Genomic DNA, 17,540 nt, shown 5'->3' on the forward strand with positions numbered 1-17,540 from the left:
AAGAATGCCTTTTGGACTTTGCAATGCTCCAGCAACTTTTCAGAGGTGTATGCTTTCAATTTTTTCTAATATGGTTGAAAAGTTTGTTGAGGTATTTATAGATGACTTTTCTGTTTTTGTTAATTCTTTTGAATCCTGCCTTAAGCATTTATCTCTTGTCTTGAAACAGTGTCAAGAATCAAACCTTGTTTTAAATTGGGAAAAATGTCATTTTATGGTTACAAAAGGTATTGTTCTTGGACACCGGATTTCAAGTAAGGGAATTGAGGATGATAGAGCAAAGGTGGAGGTAATTGAAAAATTACCACCACCAACTAATGTTAAGGAAGTCAGGAGTTTCTTGGGTCATGCAGGATTTTATAGAAGATTTATAAAGGATTTTTCTAAAATTGCTAAACCTCTAAGCAACCTGTTGGTTGCTGATGTCCCTTTTTTCTTTGATTCTGATTGTTTGCATGCTTTTGAAACTCTGAAAGTAAACCTTACCTCTCCTCCCATTATAGCTCCCCCTGACTGGGATCTACCATTTGAATTAATGTGTGATGCTAGTGACTTTGCTATAGGAGCTGTTTTAGGATAGAGGCATGGTAAGCTTGTACATGTCATTTACTATGCCAGTCATGTGTTAAATGATGCCCAAAAGAATTACACAACTACAGAAAAGGAATTATCATCTGTTGTGTATGTTGTTGATAAGTTTAGGTCCTATTTAATTGGTTCTAAGGTTATTATTTATACTGATCATGCTTCTTTGAAGTACCTTTTAACCAAATAGGATTCTAAACCAAGATTAATCAGATGGGTGTTGCTCCTTCAGGAGTTTGATATTGAGATAAAAGACAGGAAAGGGTTAGAAAATCAAGTAGCTGACCATCTCTCCAGAATTGAACCTGAAGCAGGAATACAACCACCCACAGCTGTGATTGAGATGTTTTCGGATGAGCAATTTTTTCTCATTCAGCAGGCTCCATGGTTTGCAGACATTGCAAATTATAAGGCCATGAATTTTATCCCAAGGGAGTACAGTAGGCAACAAGTAAAGAAGCTATTGACTAATGCAAAGTACTACATTTGGGAGGAACCATATCTTTCTAAAAGGTGTTTAGATGGAATCATCCAGAGATATGTCCCAGATAAAGAAAAACAGCAGATTCTTTGGCACTGTCATGGTTCTGAGTATGGAGGCCACTTTGGTAGTGAAAGGACAGCTACAAAAGTCCTTCAGAGCGGGTTTTACTGGCCGACTCTCTTCAGGAACTCAAGAGCATTTGTAAAGCACTGTGACAGATGTGAAAAAGCCACGAATCTCCCTTCCAACCATGAAATGACACAATAGGAGATTCTTGAGGTTGAGTTATTTGATGTGTGGGGTATTAATTTCATGGGACCTTTCCCACCCTCACATTCGAACAACTATATTCTAGTGGCAGTTGACTATGTGTCCAAGTGGGTGGAAGCTATGGCTCTACCCACCAATGATGCCAAAGTGGTAATGAGCTTCCTTTAAAGACATATCTTTAGCCGGTTTAGTGTCCCAAGGACACTCATTAGTGATGGAGAAAGCCACTTCTGCAACAGACAGCTGGACTCTCTTCTGTAGAGATATCGTGTCCGTCATAAAGTGGCAACCCCCTATCACCCTCAGACAAGTGGACAGGTTGAAGTTTCCAACAGGGAACTTAAGAGGATTCTAGAAAAGACTGTTAGTGTTTCAAGAAAGGACTGGTCTAGGAAGCTTGATGATGCTCTCTGGACATACCGAACAGCATACAAGACTCCTATCGGCATGTCCCCTTATCAGTTGGTCTATGGCAAGGCATGTCACCTGCCAGTTGAGCTGGAGCACAAAGCTTACTGGGCAATCAAGTATATAAATCTTAATTCAGAAGCTGTAGGAATTAAACGAATGCTTTAGTTGAATGAGCTTGATGAATTCAGATATTCAGCCTATGAGAATGCCAAGCTCTATAAGGAGAGAACCAAGCTACTGCATGATAAGAAGATTGCCATCAGAATCTTTGAGCCACGACAAAGAGTGCTTCTATATAATTCAAGGCTCAAATTCTTTCCCGGGAAGCTGAAATCTTGATGGTCAGGACCATTTGTGGTTACCAGAGCTTCACAATATGGTCATGTGGAAATACAGCAAGAGAATTCTGACAGAAAATTTACAGCAAATGACCAAAGGTTGAAGCACTATCTAGGAGGCGAGATTGATTGCCAGAGATCCACTCATCTGCTGAACTAGCAGAACTAACCAACAAGCTAGTGACGTTAAAGAAGCGCTTGTCGGGAGGCAACCCAATAATTTCGTATCCTTAGTTATTTTTCGTAGTAGTAGTTTTCTTACTTATTTGATTTTTATTGATTTCTTACTAATTTTTTGATCATGCAGCTATTTTAGAACAGGAACTGAAAAAAAAGCACACGATGCGCAAGCGTCGCTGACGCGCACGCGTCAGATGGGTGTGCGTAAAAAAATAAAACTGAATAGTGAGTATCGCGGGAGTGGCACCAGAATAGTGCCTTTTGCACAAACAAGCCTATGCATACGCATACCCCACGCGTGCGTGTCATTCATGATTTTGGCACTCCACGCGTACGCATACGCGTGACTTTGAATTTTGACGTAAATATGTGCTGGCCAGAGAGTTGTGCTGGCTTGGGGCTGGAAGTGTGCTAAAAGCACAAAATTTGTTCACGCGTACGAGTCCCTGACACGTAGGCGTCATTTGCAGAAATGGCCATCATGCACGTGCACGCGTCGATAGAAAACCTGGGTTTCCAAGCCACGCGAACAGCGAGTTGTGCGTGCGCGCGGCTGCCTTCGCGCGAATCGCACAAAACCAAGGGCACGCATACGCATCATTGAGGAAAATCTCGCGACCCACGCGTACGCGTGCTGCACGTGTAGGCGTCGCCTGCGCCGCACAATTACACTAGTTCGCAGCCCAGTTTTAATTTTCTTTCTCTCTCTCCTAATCCTAATTCTCTCTTGTTCCTTTATCCTTTTATTCTTCTTTCGTCTTATTATTTGTTTTTGTTTTCAGATTTTCTTTGCTTGGGGACAAGCAAACATTTAAGTTGGTGTTGACGCTTCGCTTAAAGCTTTTCTGTTTAGCACCAAAGGGAGATGAACATTCTTCATGGAAGAATGAGATGGCCACCAACATAACTAAGGTGGTTAAGTTCCTTTCATTCTATTTCTCTTCCATTCCTATTTTATTGTCCTCTGTTTCTGTTGCTTTGATTGCATGCATGATTTTTAGTACGTTTAGTTCTTAGATTTAGATTTAATTATAATAAATTGTCTGATGTACCACTCACTGAGCTTGAATCTAAAAAGAAAAAATTTTAAATGATGTATTGCATTAGAAATTGAGTTTAATTTTAAGAATAGTCTTATTACTTAAAGGTGGTGGTATTTTCTGTGATTTTTGAATGCATGATATGAACATTGCATATTTGAATTTGAATCAAGGGATGTTGATGTATAAGGAATAGGAATTTAGAGAATTATTATGACTTCTTTGAAATAAACAAAAATTTAATCCTTGAAGCAAAAGAAATAGCAAAAAAAAAAAAGAAATAAATAATAATAAAAGCAAGGTCCAAGGCTCTGAGCATCAATGACTAGGGAGGTCAGACATGATTAAAAGCTCAAAGAGTTGTTTCCCTAGTCATATGCTTGTGGTGTGATTGTGTCAAATAATCCTTGAGACAGAACACTTAGAGTCGAGACCAAGTGCGTTTAACATAGTATGCCAAAGGCTTTGAGTACCACTGTCTGGGAGTAACTGAAAGAAAAATCAGGACTCAAAGAGAGTCCCCCAGTTAAGTGCTTGTGGTGTTTCTGTGTCAAGTAATCCTTGAGACAAAACATTTAAAGTCACGGCTAGGCTCAAGGTGCAAAGCACCAAAGAAAAATAAATTAAAGTAAATTTTGCTGTGTTCAAGGATTAAACCGAAATATAAAGATCAGAGAATTCATAATATTATACAAATTCTAATTTCGAATGACAATGGCATCCTTCTGATTCAAAGGAAAGTGAGATGCCAAACCCATTCAGGATTACAGTTATAAACCCCACTTTAAAAAGAGACATGAGCTTAATCGAACTCTCATTCTCATGCAAATTCACATCCTAAGCCTATATTAATTTTGGTTGCTTGAGGACAAGCAACAATTCAATTTTGGTGTTGTAATGCTTGAGCATCTTTCCTATCTTTTCCTAGTGAATTTGCATCTAATTTGTTGAGTTTAATAAAGAATTAATTATCTTTTAGCCAATATGGATGCTACTTTGAGCCTTTTGCAATTTTGTTTATTTTAGGTAGCATTCGGCGGAATTTGACGGAGTTTCTGCAGTACAACAATCAAAGGAGATGGCAGCAAGGAGTGACGCGTACGCGTGATTTGAAGATTTGCTCAGTGACGCGTACGCGTGACCGACGCGTCCTCGTGACTTGCGAAGAAGACCAGCGACGCATACGCGTGACATGTGCCACATGTAGAAAATGCAGAAAAATACTAGGGGTGATTTTCTGGGCTGTTTTAACCCAGTTTCCAGCCCAGAAAACATAGATTAGAAGCTGCAGAATGGACAAAACAAGTGGTCCCCACCCATCAGCTGAAGACTTGTTAATTAATTCGAATTTAAATTTAAATCATATTTTTAGGAAAATATATTATTTTAGTTTTAGATAGATTTTAAAATTAAATAAGATTAATTATAAAAGGAATGCCAACAGGGTGATTCCGAGACAACATGATTCCATTCCAATTTATAATCCTAGTTTTCTTCTCTAAACCATGAGCAAGTAATCCTTTATTGTTAAGGTTAGGAGCTCTGTCTATTTGTATGGATTGATTTTATTGCTTTTTCTATTTTAATTTATGCATGGATTTATAATTTAAGAATTGTTTTTTCTCTTTATTTTATGAATTTGGGTGGAACAGAAGTATGACCCTCTTTCTATTTGAGTTCTTGGAAAAGCTCTTTACTTGAACAACAGCTTGAAAACATATTCTCCTAAATTTTAATTATCTAGATTTAACGGGATACGTGACATATAATCCTTTTATTTTTGGGTAATTAGAGTTTTTGTGGCATTTAAACTGGAATTTGATCATGTAGCTTCTAATTTGAATTAATTGACCAAGGAATTGGCAGTTAATAAATTTTAGAGGAGACTAGAAAGGTCTAAGGAATTAGAGTCTAGTCACATATAGTTTGCCATAAATTAAATCCTACATAATTAAAATAGTTAGTAAGGAAAATAAATCCGGAAAAATAGATAACTCTGAAACCTTAACTATCTTCTCCATATTTTATTCCCAACTTAATTATTTGTCTATTCTTTTGATATTTTGAGTTGCTGTTTAATGCTCTCTGAACACTCAACATGTTATTATGTTTATCTAACTAAGTAATTTAATCAACCATTGTTGCTTAATCCATCAATCCTCGTGGGATCGACCCTTACTCACGTAAGGTATTACCTGGTACGACCCGGTGCACTTGCCGGTTAGTTTGTGGACTATAAATTCCGCACCACTCACACCATACACAAATACACCCACATAGAAAAAAAAGAGAGAGAGAATGGCAGAAGGGGCTGTTGCCTCCACGCCTCGCTGCCGAAGTTCTGCCGCTGCCAAGTCGCAATCGACGTCAACCCAAGAGAAAGAGTGAGTCTACGAGTTGAAGGAAGTTGGAGGAGTGTCGCTGATAAACCACTATTTTATGGTTTATCTTGTACTCAATTGAGTGGTTTTTATCAACTCTTTACCCACTTATTCATACTATTTGCATGGTTTTACATTTGCCTTCCTAATTATGTGCTTTGATTGAAAACATGCTTCTTTGGACTTATAATTTCTAATATTAACCCTCTCTTATCACCATTAGATGCCTTGATATGTGTGTTAAGTGTTTTCAGAGATTATAGGGCAGGAATGGCTCAGAGGATGAAAAGGAAACATACTAAAAGGAAGGGAGAAAGCAAAACGGAGCTTTAAGGAAACTGGTATCCACGTGATCGCATGGACGACGCGATCGCGTGCCAAGCACGAATTAGCAGCAACGCGGCCGCATGACTGACGCGACCGCGTGCCTTAAGCAGAACTCACATGACGCGGTCGCATGACTGACGCGACCGCGTGTCAAGGAAAAGCTCCGAATGACGCGACCGCGTGACCCACGCGGACGCGTGACAGAGGCCACGCACCAGAAATTGCAAAAAACGCTCATAACGAGTTCTGAGGCCCTTTTTGGCCCAAATCCAAGTCCAGAAGGCACAGATTAGAGGCTATAAAGTGGAGGAATGCATCCATTCATGGGGAGGCTCTCACATTCACAATTTTAGGAGTAGATGTAGTTTTTAGAGAGAGAGATTCTCTCCTCTCTCTTAGGATTAGGATTTAGGACTTCTCTTAGTTTTAGGAGTGACTCTCAATCCCAGGTTCTTTATTTTTATTTTTCCAATTAAATTTATGAACTCTTTCATGTTATGATTTTCTTTGAATTAATATTATTTGAGATATTTCAGTTATTATTGCTTTCTTTTAATTACATGATTATTGCTTCCCATCTGAAGGCATTTTTATTCCAGTAGTTTCAATTTTCTTTCCTTTTGGCTTTGGTTAAATAATTGGTGACTGTAGAGTTATCAAACTCATTGTTGATTGAAAATTGGAATTCATCCACTTAACTTACCTTCATAGTTAGAGGTTAACAAAGTGGGAGAAAAATCCAATTCTCATCACAATTGATAAGGATAACTAGGAAAGGACCTCCAGTTCTTTTACCTTGCCAAAGGTTTATTTTACAGCTATTATTATTTTATTTTACTTGTCATATAATATATTCGCACCTTACTTCCAAAACCCCAATTTTACCTTTTTCATAGCCAATAATAAGAACATACCTCCCTGCAATTCCTTGAGAAGACGACCCGAGGTTCAAATACTCAGTTATCAATTTTAAAGGGGTTTGTTACTTGTGACAACCAAAACGTTTGTACGAAGGGATTTCTGTTAGTTTAGAAACTATATCTACAACGCGACTGTTTTTATGAACTTCTTTACTGGCAAAAATCCTAACGTTAGTCGCTGCCGTTAGCGTTTTGCCGTGCCGCCATCATCGTCGTCAGATCCGTTGCTACTATCCTTTCCGCATCCCCGATCAATCTTTGTCGATGGAGACCTTGTTGGGTTTCCGGGAAGAGGAGCTCGAACAGAAGAGAGAGAGAGAGAGAGAGAGAGAGAGAGAGAGAGAGAGAGAGAGAGAGAGAGAGAAAGAGAGAGTTCGCAAAGAGAGAAACATGAATATACACGAACAAAGAAGGGAGGAGGAACTCGTCGAAGGAGAGAGAAACTCGTCGCCGCACCTCTAGTCACAAAGAACGGCGCTACCGTCGCCGGAAAAAATGCCGGAGCTTCCAAACTCACCGGCAACACTACCTTGCCACTATTCTGCTCTAGCTTCTTCCCTTAGTCGGTTCTATTTTCACCTTATCTTTGCCACCATTTCATTTTTCTACCTTATTCTTGTTTTGATTTATTTTTGTCTTTGTTCTGTTTTGGATTTTCCAGAATTTTATCTTCCTTTGTATTTGTATTTGATTTGAAATTACTGCCTGGTGTTGTGGTCATTATCACTGTCGTGAGAATTGAATTTGTTGCCATTGCCTTGGTCCAAATTCTGTGCTCTTCCATTTCATTTTACTTTAACTTTCCTCACCTTTTAATTTTGCACTCCGGGTTCAGCCTCTTTGGTCCCTTAGGATCATATTATGAGTAGGCTTTACATTTATAGTTGTTTGATTCTGCATTTATAATTATTTTGACATATATATATATATATATATATATATATATATATATATATATGATCTTTTAATTATAGCTGTATTTGCTTTGAATGAATTTAAATGGATTAGAATAATTGATTTTTTTAGAATTAAATAAGTCATTTTTATGAAGTTTATACTTTCGGAACTATACATGAGACTATATATATTTTTGAGGAAGTTTTGCATTATTCTAAAATATTTGATTTTACTTGAATATCTGTTTTTGAAACTATATATATTTTTTTGAAATTTTGTATTATTCTAAAATGTTTGGTCTTACTTGAAAATCAGTTTTTGAAGCATTGAAGTAATTGTTGGTACTCACTTACTTTAAAAATTGTGAAATATATGTGAAATCTCTTATGATTGAAAAAGATTTCTGATGAGAAAGTATTATCTGATTTGATTTGATTCGATACCTTATATATTCGAAAGAGCAAATAATTGTTGTATTTGAAATTATATGTTTTGAATTGGTTTGGAAGGCTTGTATTAGAAAACCGTAGTTAACGGCAATTATAACGTTAACTTAGATGCATCTAACTCAGACTCCAGCTAGCAGGGGTGTTGCTAGCCCAACGTATAGGCCACACATTAGATATGTTATTTTGTTAGGACATACAAGAGAAAATGGCTACCCATAGAGGTGAAGCCGCCCAAGCGTGGACTTTTGATTTGATTTCTGTATGAGAACTCCCTTATTGATTCACTTATTCATATAAATTATTATTTTTCTAACTAAAATTATTGTTATAATCATGTTTATATGGTCTCATGTAACTTATAGATGTACTGTCTAGTCACTGAGTTGCAAAACTCACTCCGTTTTTCTAAAATTATTTTTCAGGAATAAATACTCGCTTATGTGATCCTTTCTATTCGAGAGTAATGATCTGCATTAGATATCTATTATTTGTTGAGTTCTAAGATGCCATCTGCTCCATATGTCACAGGTAGGATTCATTCATATTTATTTATTTTATTTTTGTTTAAAACATGAAATTATTTATTCTAAAAAGTGTAAATTTACTCAAAACATTTGTAACCTTCTTGTTTATCTTATATTCGATTGCGTTAGACTTGCTAGGGAATAATTTCCCTGAGCGCCAGTCATGGCTCATGACAGTTTCGTAAGGGAACTGGAGCAGGCTACCATGAGACAAAAGATCTTCTTTCTAAAGAGATTCGGGGTATGACAATCAATGTACTCCAAATCAACAATATTCAATCTAAATCACATATATCATTATAATTAATCCCTAAACCCAAAATCTCAACAATTCCACAAGAGGGTTAGGGTTCTTACCTTCTCCAAATATCATAAGATCACAACCCAATAATTTTCTCAAGTTAGATTGACCATAAACACATCAAAATATCAAAATCTCAGAACCCCAGACACTAAATTTTTTAAAATTAGAAGAGAGAACAGAAACTAGGAATACAGTTTCCTCACCTTTTAATTTATTGAGCTTTGTAGAGAATTCCAAGACGAACCCGTGGCCACTGATGGCTCGTCAATTGAAGCTCCGAATCAAAAGTTATGGAGGATTGAATTATGAGTGAGGGTTTGTGTTCTTCCCCCATTCCCCATTGCTTCAACGTGATTCCCCTTTTGTTTGGGGAAGAAGAGCTGAAGCTCTTCAGTTAAATGTATGTTGGGTTGGGCCTTGGGCCCAATATGGGCTTGGTTCAGTCGGTTTGGCCCATTTGGCCTAATCTTGGGCCAAATTTTTTAAAATTAGTGTCGAAATTCTTGTTTTAATTTTTTCTATTTTTTAAACCTTAAAAATCACATTTCTAATTTTCTAGAATAAATTATAATTTATGGATTAATTATATATTAATTAACCATGTTTTACAAAAAGCAAGAAGTACCACCCAGAACACAGAAGCAGAAACACAAGTTTAAAAGAATTAAAACACCATGCTTGAGGAGAATGCAAAGAGGAAATGATGCATAGCAATAGCAAGACCCGTACGATCCAAAGCCTCCAATGTCAGAAACGAGAATTCAAGAGAAAAATCTTGAAGAAATAGCAAAGATTGCAGGAAAGATTAAAAAGTTTTTTGAAATAAAAGAAAGAGTGCAAACGTATCAGAGGAAACAAAAAAGAAGAAAGAGAAATAAATTTGGATATTTATAAGGCACTAGGAGCAAAAAAGTCATTCCACATCCCGTCATTAATAATGTGCGTGGATCCTAAAGAAACTACAAAAGTAACGTGCGCTATATCATGTAAAGACGCATCATTTTGAACTTAGAAAAACACGTCAAATACCTGACCTCCCCCGAAATGGCAGCATACCCGACGTAGCCTGACTACATCCTAAAGATTAAACATATCTACAAATGCGTGAGTTCGACCTCTTAAAAAGCTCGAACTTCTGCGGGGCACTATTCATACCTTGGCCCAAAAATAAGACCAGGCCTAAAATGAATAAAGGCCCAACAAGGAAATTCCGTTTCATCCACGCCTACTACTCGACATGATAGAGGTCGAACACGACGACGGGAGTTCAACCTTACCTATTTGTATAAGTAACTAATTCCTAAGATATCTCCTATCCATCTAGAAGGGAGATCTTAACAACTTCCCTAGAGAAGGAGAACGACCATCCACCATTCAAGGTGAAACTACTCTAAAAGTGGTTATCTCTTCTGCTATAAATGCACTAACACACTTAGGCATATTTAGAACTCAATCTACAAAAATCCTGCTTAAACCTTTGCTAACTTAAGCATCAGAGTCCCTTGCAGGTTCCATCCCACCTTTTCTCAAACAACTCGGATAGATTCATCCTCGTTGGACAAGACGTCGGACAGATCATCCAAAGGCGTTTAGACCTCACGTTCAAGTCCAAAGCAACACAGATTCAAGTAACCCTCGAAACAATTTCTTTAAATAAAAATTCAGAGTCTTGGCTGAATTAATTGTGGTAAAAGGGATGAAAATTTTTGTGGTCAATGAATAAGTATTAATGAAGAAGGGGCTTGAAAACAAAAAAGCTTGGTCAGCGTTAGCGTGTCGAGCTTATCCACAATTAACTACAGTTAGTTACTCGGAGTTAAAAACATAGTAGAGAGGGGTGAGAATTTGAGATAATCTCAGCCCATAGGCTGAGAGGGAAGGGTGAGTTACTTAGGTGACAAGTAAGAGGATTCGTGATCTCTAGGAGTCGTTTCCAAAATACTAGTCAGAAATTTAGTTCGGGGTAACTTTTATCGTGTGGTAAAATAATTAATGACTAAGATTTATTCTTAAAGAAATAAATCATGAATGAATAAATAATATTAATCTTAGGATACAATTATCAAGGTAGAAATTATTTTTACCACTGATTTCGAATTTTTTGGTTACCAACTTTTTTTCCTGATGCACGCAAAACTGTCACTAAAAGTGATTTTCTGGTTCAAAAGTCTCTAGTGAGAAAAATAAACCAATGGCAAGCAAGTGTTTACTTTTTACTAGTCAAATTTAACTTGGAAGAATTAATTACCCTTATAAAGTGAAGTTTGAACTATTAATGACCATTTTCTAATTTATTTTCGTTTTTATTTTACCATTGAGCCTGCATCACTAATAATTTTTGGGTTGTGATTCAGGATTTTGCGGAATAAGTTACAAAATAGCCAAAGAAGTTAGTTTACTGAAAACCATTTTCTTACAGCAAGCATCTATTGTGATAACAAATTAGCTATATATATTGCCAACAATCCTGTTTTCTATGAGCGAACTAAGCACATTGAGACAGATTGTCACATTGTCACATTGTGCGAGACAAGCTATTTGAGGGATTAATTCATTTGCTGCCAATATTAACTCATGGTCAGGTTGCAGACATTCTAACTAAACCATTAGCACCTGATCCCTTTAAGAACAGCCATAGTAAAGCTTGGATTGTTGGAAATCTTCACAGCCAACCCTCCAAGCTTAAAGGGAGAGTGTTACATGATATACAAATTTGTTAATGGTTAGTTAGTTAGTTGGTTAGTTAATGAGTAGATATTTATGACAAGATATTTTATATATTTAGTAGCTATAGCAACTACTATTGATTGAATATAAATATGAAAAGTTAGTAGTGTAATAAGTGTGACTCATCATTCAATACAAGTTTCTCAATTGTTCATTCTCTTCTCTGGTTTCTACACTCACATGCAATCCTCAACATGCATTTGTGTTGTCTTCTTACACGCCAAGGTCACATGCACGATTGTGGATGCCTACTGCCTTCACTACACGGCCCCATGGATGCACCTCCACCTTCAAGCATGGTTCATGGATTCGTGAATTCTTTCCTGGTATAACTTGTGGAGCACCATTCCTTTGTCACGTCAGTCTTGTTGTCGGGCTACTCTCTACTCACTGTACTCCCTGAATTGGCTATCGATTTGAGGGACTGGTGGAGTGACAGAATTCGGTGGGATGGCAGGAATACATTATGGGAGAGTGCCAACACAAGAGAAACATGAAAAAAATGGGATTCAATGGACTTTCTTTAAAAACTGCGCCCTTCTTCAATTAAACGAAGGACACAATGAACTTTTACTCTTTGTATTTTGTAGTATGCTGTAGACAACTACAAAACCATGTAGTTGTTGGTTGTTAAATACTTAAATTAACGGTAGTGGTGAAATAACAGCCTCCATAAAAAGCTTGAGAAAAATCTAAATAAGCTTCTCAAAAGAGATTTGACAATCAATGAGCTAAATAGAAACATTGTTTTTTTTGACAAAATATAATGATATCATTTAATACATATAACTAACTCCAACCTGAGGCGAATCCCAAGTTGTGGGATAAAATTATGCTGTTATTGTTGCTAAAGTGTGAAATCCAGGGTTCAAATAGCAAACTAGCTTTTACGGTCTTACCTTGCTGCAAATTGCAGTAACTTGATGTCTTTAACTTAATATGTATTTATTTGGCTAGACTGAACATTATAGTTATCCGTACTCATTAAAAGCAATTCAAGAGATCTAGACCAGAGATCTAGTTCTCCTGTTAAAAGGGTCATCTAATATGTCAATTTGGAAAGTTTTACATCTAGAATAAATCCTTTAAACGATATACTCTTAAAAGCATGGCTTGAGAACCACAAACCAGTTCACAAGACCGACCTACTTTTATGAATTTTCTCATCGCACGGAGTGCATTACAAAACTTATTTCATGTAAAATACCAAAATTCATTAATGTAAACAATGCTGATACTTTCCAATCAAGGAAGATTCAGTTTCATTCACCACCATTACAATAATAAATACCATAAATAAATAGATAACCTTATGAGTTCACATCCCAGGATCAATTTTTGTAGAGGCTAAGCCCTATGCAATTGTGGATTACACCAATTAGTTCTGAAAGGGTGGCTAATTTACACAATACAAATAAAAACCAGCAAGTTATATATCTTTCCCTAAACTACATCAGGGGAACTTCTCTTCAGCCAAGTGTTTCTTGCCTACATATTGCTATTCACAACAACACAAGAAAGACTTCAGAATATTTCTTACAAACAAAAGCTCCTGAAAAACAATACAGTCCATACCAAAATTGACTCCCTAAAACTTCTGACACGAATTTGTTGTGTGACATCTCTACATGATAACTGTTTCTGCACTAGAAACTGCTACTAGCATTTCCTGCTTCGAAAAAAGCATTCATTAGGCCAGTTTCTTTTTATGCCAGGTAAAAAGAGTACATTAAAATGAAGGCATTCTGAATTACCCGGAGGTAAACATAGATACAGGTAATGTATCTTCTACAAATATAAAGTGCTCTACAATATAAATTAAATGGCAAATTTAAACAATAAACATAATAAATAAAATTGTTAAACACCAGAAAAAGGATTTTGTAAGTTGTTAACAAAAAGGTTGAGGAAGGGAAGAATAAAAAAACTCTCAGATTCTTTCAATTGTACAAAAAGCTTCTATTTGTACCAATTTTAGGTCAAATTCAAGGTACCAAATAGAGATCACAATAAACACTTTTAATATTTTTTATTATATGGGCATCAAAATGAAACTACGACAGAACATACCTTCTCTGACATCATGTTCAATGGAATGTAATTTGACAGCTTTGAAAGTTCAGTTGAAGCGCAGTTACAGAACTGCGAATTTGGAGTTTTGTCTGTGGATCTAACGAGCTTGCCATACTGATTTTCATTGTCTCCAATACTCTTGCATTTTGCATAACATACCTGAGAAAGCCCATCTCACAATCCAATCCTTGAAACTCCATAAGCCAGAATGCTTTGAGATGCGATAAGACGCATTCAGGAACAACCAGTGGAAGGTTCCAAGCTGGTTCTTGCCCATTTGCATGTTTTTGTGATTCCTGCAATAATAGCAGATGCAATCTGTAAAGATCAAGAGAATAACAGATGAAATAAAATTTGATGTTCAACTCAGCAAACCTTGTAGATGGTAAGAACTTCAAGCTTTTGGGAATGCTGAAGCAAGTATGTTAACAAATCCCAAGAATAATTTCCAAATGAAATTTCCAACTGAACTAAATTGTTGAACACTGGAATATCACTTGCACTAGAATCCTTTAGACACTGCATGAAGAAAGTAATATCATCATGAAATAATACATTTCAATGAGGAATAAATACAAAAGAAACAGATGAGTAACAATGGAAACCAACTGTTAGTGAAGGTAATTGACTAGTTTACAATTTTTTTAACAGGACAAATCATTAACTTCTACTTCAATTTCATTGTAACTATAAGTCAAGATCTTAGCTTCTCTCACAAAAACAAATTATATTATATCAAATAAACAAATCTTGCGTTGGAATTCTCTCTCAAGAAACCACTTGATGGTTAAACTCAATAAAGCATAGAATACTTGTTTAACTTCCTAAACCTGATCAAAGCAGCGGCTATAGCAGCTCAGTGAAGGGATTAGCTCTTGGCATGTGCTTTAATATTGACAGAAGATGCCACAGTGGAAGGCGACATCCCAAAGATTGTTCAGGGAGCCAAATTTCGTGTTTTAGCCTCATCAGGACCAACCTTCACGAAATGAGCTGTGCACTGTGAGGGAACTTTAAGTCACTCTACACCCTAAACGTCTAAACAAACTTATGAAGCCAAATTTTATAATTTTAACCTAACCAAAATCTATCTTTCATCAAATGAGCTGCACTAATAAAGGAATTTTACATCCTCCAAAGCCCACAAAGGAGCAAACTAATTTAAGGATTGGAATTCACTTTCATGTATCATCACATGCATCATCATCCCAGACCTTTCCATTAGATGCTTCGCATGCTTGATAAGATGTAGTCCCTCAAAGACTTATGAGACAGTTACCTGTGCACCTGTCCTCCCTTTTTTGTGATTCTTTTTCCCCTATTTTCTAGCTCATCAGTCAGTGCAAGTCATTTGGGTTTTAAGTTGTGGTCATCCTTTGGTGCCACAGCAGCTCTGCAATCTAAGATAATTCCATGGCATTTTTCAAGAGTGACCACCGCACACCACATTCTAGCATCAAATATGCCAGAATGCATGCCCGGCCACATTGACTAACATTAACTATATCACGACAAACATGTAACCAGATTTGGCTATTATCTAATTTCTTACTTCCACAACATGCCCAATATAAAGAGTAAATTCAATAAAATGCCATGTTACAAATAGGCAAGAGTAACAGCTTTTGATTGCTGGCCAGCCATTGCCATAACCTTAACAGGGATGGCAGCCATAAACCACATTTTTCTATTCAAAACTTTGTAAATTGTGCAATAAATTCAAAACAAGATACTGAATTCAATGCAACATCATGCCATTTTCATCTAGAAAGTCATAACTTCAATTAACTTCATATGATTTCAGGTGATTTTTCAACAGTCACCCCAAAGCCCCACACATGACATAAAACTGAACTTCAACATTCTGAAATAATCAAAGTTCAAATAGCCTATCTAGACCACAAGAGTTACGGTTTTAACCTGAACAGACTTAATTTAACTTAAAGAAATCCAAGTTCAGAAACCAAAAACTGATAGAGAAGCATCATACCTCAACCGTTGAGGACAAAATAGAAAGGCATCGAACATTCGAGAGGGAATTGATGATCAAGAATATAGACTTGGTGCAGGTCTTGTACCAAGAGAACCCAATCCTAGCCTTCACCAAACGATTCAAATTCAAATCAAACATCCCCTGAGCACACACGGGTCCTCCACATGCATCACTGTAGGTTGATTCCAATACCAATTTTTCAAGAACAGGGCATCCAGCGAGAAGCTTCACCACGTAATCATGGCACCCAAACAAAACCCTATCCCCAACGTGCAGCACCTTCAGCGAAGGGAGAGACACAGAGAAGCCCGCCAGCGCGTTCAAGAACACGCCGTCGAGCTTCATTTCCACAACGGTTTCGAAATTGAAGAGCTTCCGCGGGAGAGCCACGTAGCGCGACAGTGACAGGCTGAGCTCGAGCTGCTCGACACCTCGCCGGGCAGCCTGGCTCAGCCACGTGGCTATGTCACGCTGAGAGCAGCTCCAGTGGGAGCACCGCAGGCGGAACCGGGTAATTGACCGGGCCTCGTGCAGCAGGAGCACGGCGTAGACGAACTCCGAGAACCCGCTGGTCTCGAGGGATTTTGATTCATTCCTTTCGGGCCGGTCGACGGTCCCCGCGATGCCATCAGTGAAGTCAAGGATAGGGACAGAGGCCCAGAGCGGGCGCCAGCGTTTCGAAAGGGAGCCGGTAACGACGGACTGTTTGGTTGGAAGGAGGGAGAGGATTTGGATGAGGAGGGCGTCGGGGAGCTCACTGATTCTGTCAGTGGCTGTAGCATTTGCGGCGGTTTCAGCCACAGGGAAAAGATTATGGAGGCGCTTAGGTGGTGGGTCCGCAGAGAGCTCCGCCATTTGAAGAACGAGAAATGAAACAACTCTGTCTGCTTGGCCGGACACTACGTCCTTGCTTGCTGCTGGGTTCTTTGTATATATGTAGGGAGCGCGTTTGGTTTATTGTCATCTGTAAGGAGGGAGAGAGAGGCTAGGTGCTTTAATACCACACGACACGTGTCTTTGATATAAATTATAACATCTTTTTAAACTTTAAATGAAAGCTCACCATAGATTATACTCAAATCAATTATTCAATGCTCATTCAACGATTCTAATATTAAAAAAGAACTACCAATTAAATATAATATAGAAATATATATCTGTTGTTTTAAAAAAGTTTAAATTTTAATTATTTTATTATGAAATATCTTATTATTGTGTTGCTAATTATTTAGTGATAAATATATGTAAAATAATATATATAAATATATACAAATATTTTTTACTAACTTTTTTTATTTATGAAATATTGTTATACTATTTTACTAGAGATTCAACTTTTTTTTTAATTATAAACCAATTAGTAAAGTAGTTAAAGCATAATAGAAATACAGTTGGGCTACATATTCAGGTCCTTTTGCATTCAAGTCCAATTAAAATAGGCTCAACACAAAAAAAACCTACTCTCATTAAAGAGAGTGGTTACAAGCGCCCGAAAACTCCAAATGTTATCACTTCAATTCGCGCTCTATTAGGAAAAATGGTTCGTTCCTCAAACTCAAAACTGCAACAAAGTAATTTCAAATTCTCTGCGAAACTATTGCAAAATCTGGTAGTGTGTTTGAATTCATCAACAAAAA

The 17,540-nt window shown here is 37.2% G+C and overlaps 1 protein-coding gene across 1 annotated transcript; it reads right to left on the bottom strand.

Moving 5' to 3' along the window:
- Positions 1-13,026: 13,026 nt before the first annotated feature.
- Positions 13,027-16,857, bottom strand: LOC130972987 (putative FBD-associated F-box protein At3g50710). The gene is made up of 4 exons (XM_057897348.1): positions 15,901-16,857; positions 14,286-14,429; positions 13,908-14,206; positions 13,027-13,506 (listed from the first exon to the last, which is right to left on the bottom strand). The coding sequence occupies exons 1-3, from the start codon at positions 16,756-16,758 to the stop codon at positions 13,925-13,927; spliced, it is 1,284 nt and encodes a 427-aa protein (XP_057753331.1). The 5' UTR covers positions 16,759-16,857; the 3' UTR covers positions 13,027-13,506; positions 13,908-13,924.
- Between the last annotated feature and the right edge of the window lie 683 nt (positions 16,858-17,540).

This window comes from Arachis stenosperma, chromosome 4, assembly GCF_014773155.1.
Source record: "Arachis stenosperma cultivar V10309 chromosome 4, arast.V10309.gnm1.PFL2, whole genome shotgun sequence".
NCBI lineage: Eukaryota > Viridiplantae > Streptophyta > Magnoliopsida > Fabales > Fabaceae > Arachis > Arachis stenosperma.

What these genes read in the sequence shown, in the direction of transcription:
- LOC130972987 (XM_057897348.1), bottom strand. Translation starts at nt 16,758, where the DNA reads ATGGCGGAGCTCTCTGCGGACCCACCACCTAAGCGCCTCCATAATCTT. An exon ending in TTTTGTCCTCAACGGTTGAG is followed by an intron (nt 14,430 to 15,900) that starts GTATGATGCTTC and finishes TTCTTCATGCAG; the next exon opens with TGTCTAAAGGATTCTAGTGC. An exon ending in AAGTTCTTACCATCTACAAG is followed by an intron (nt 14,207 to 14,285) that starts GTTTGCTGAGTT and finishes CTATTATTGCAG; the next exon opens with GAATCACAAAAACATGCAAA.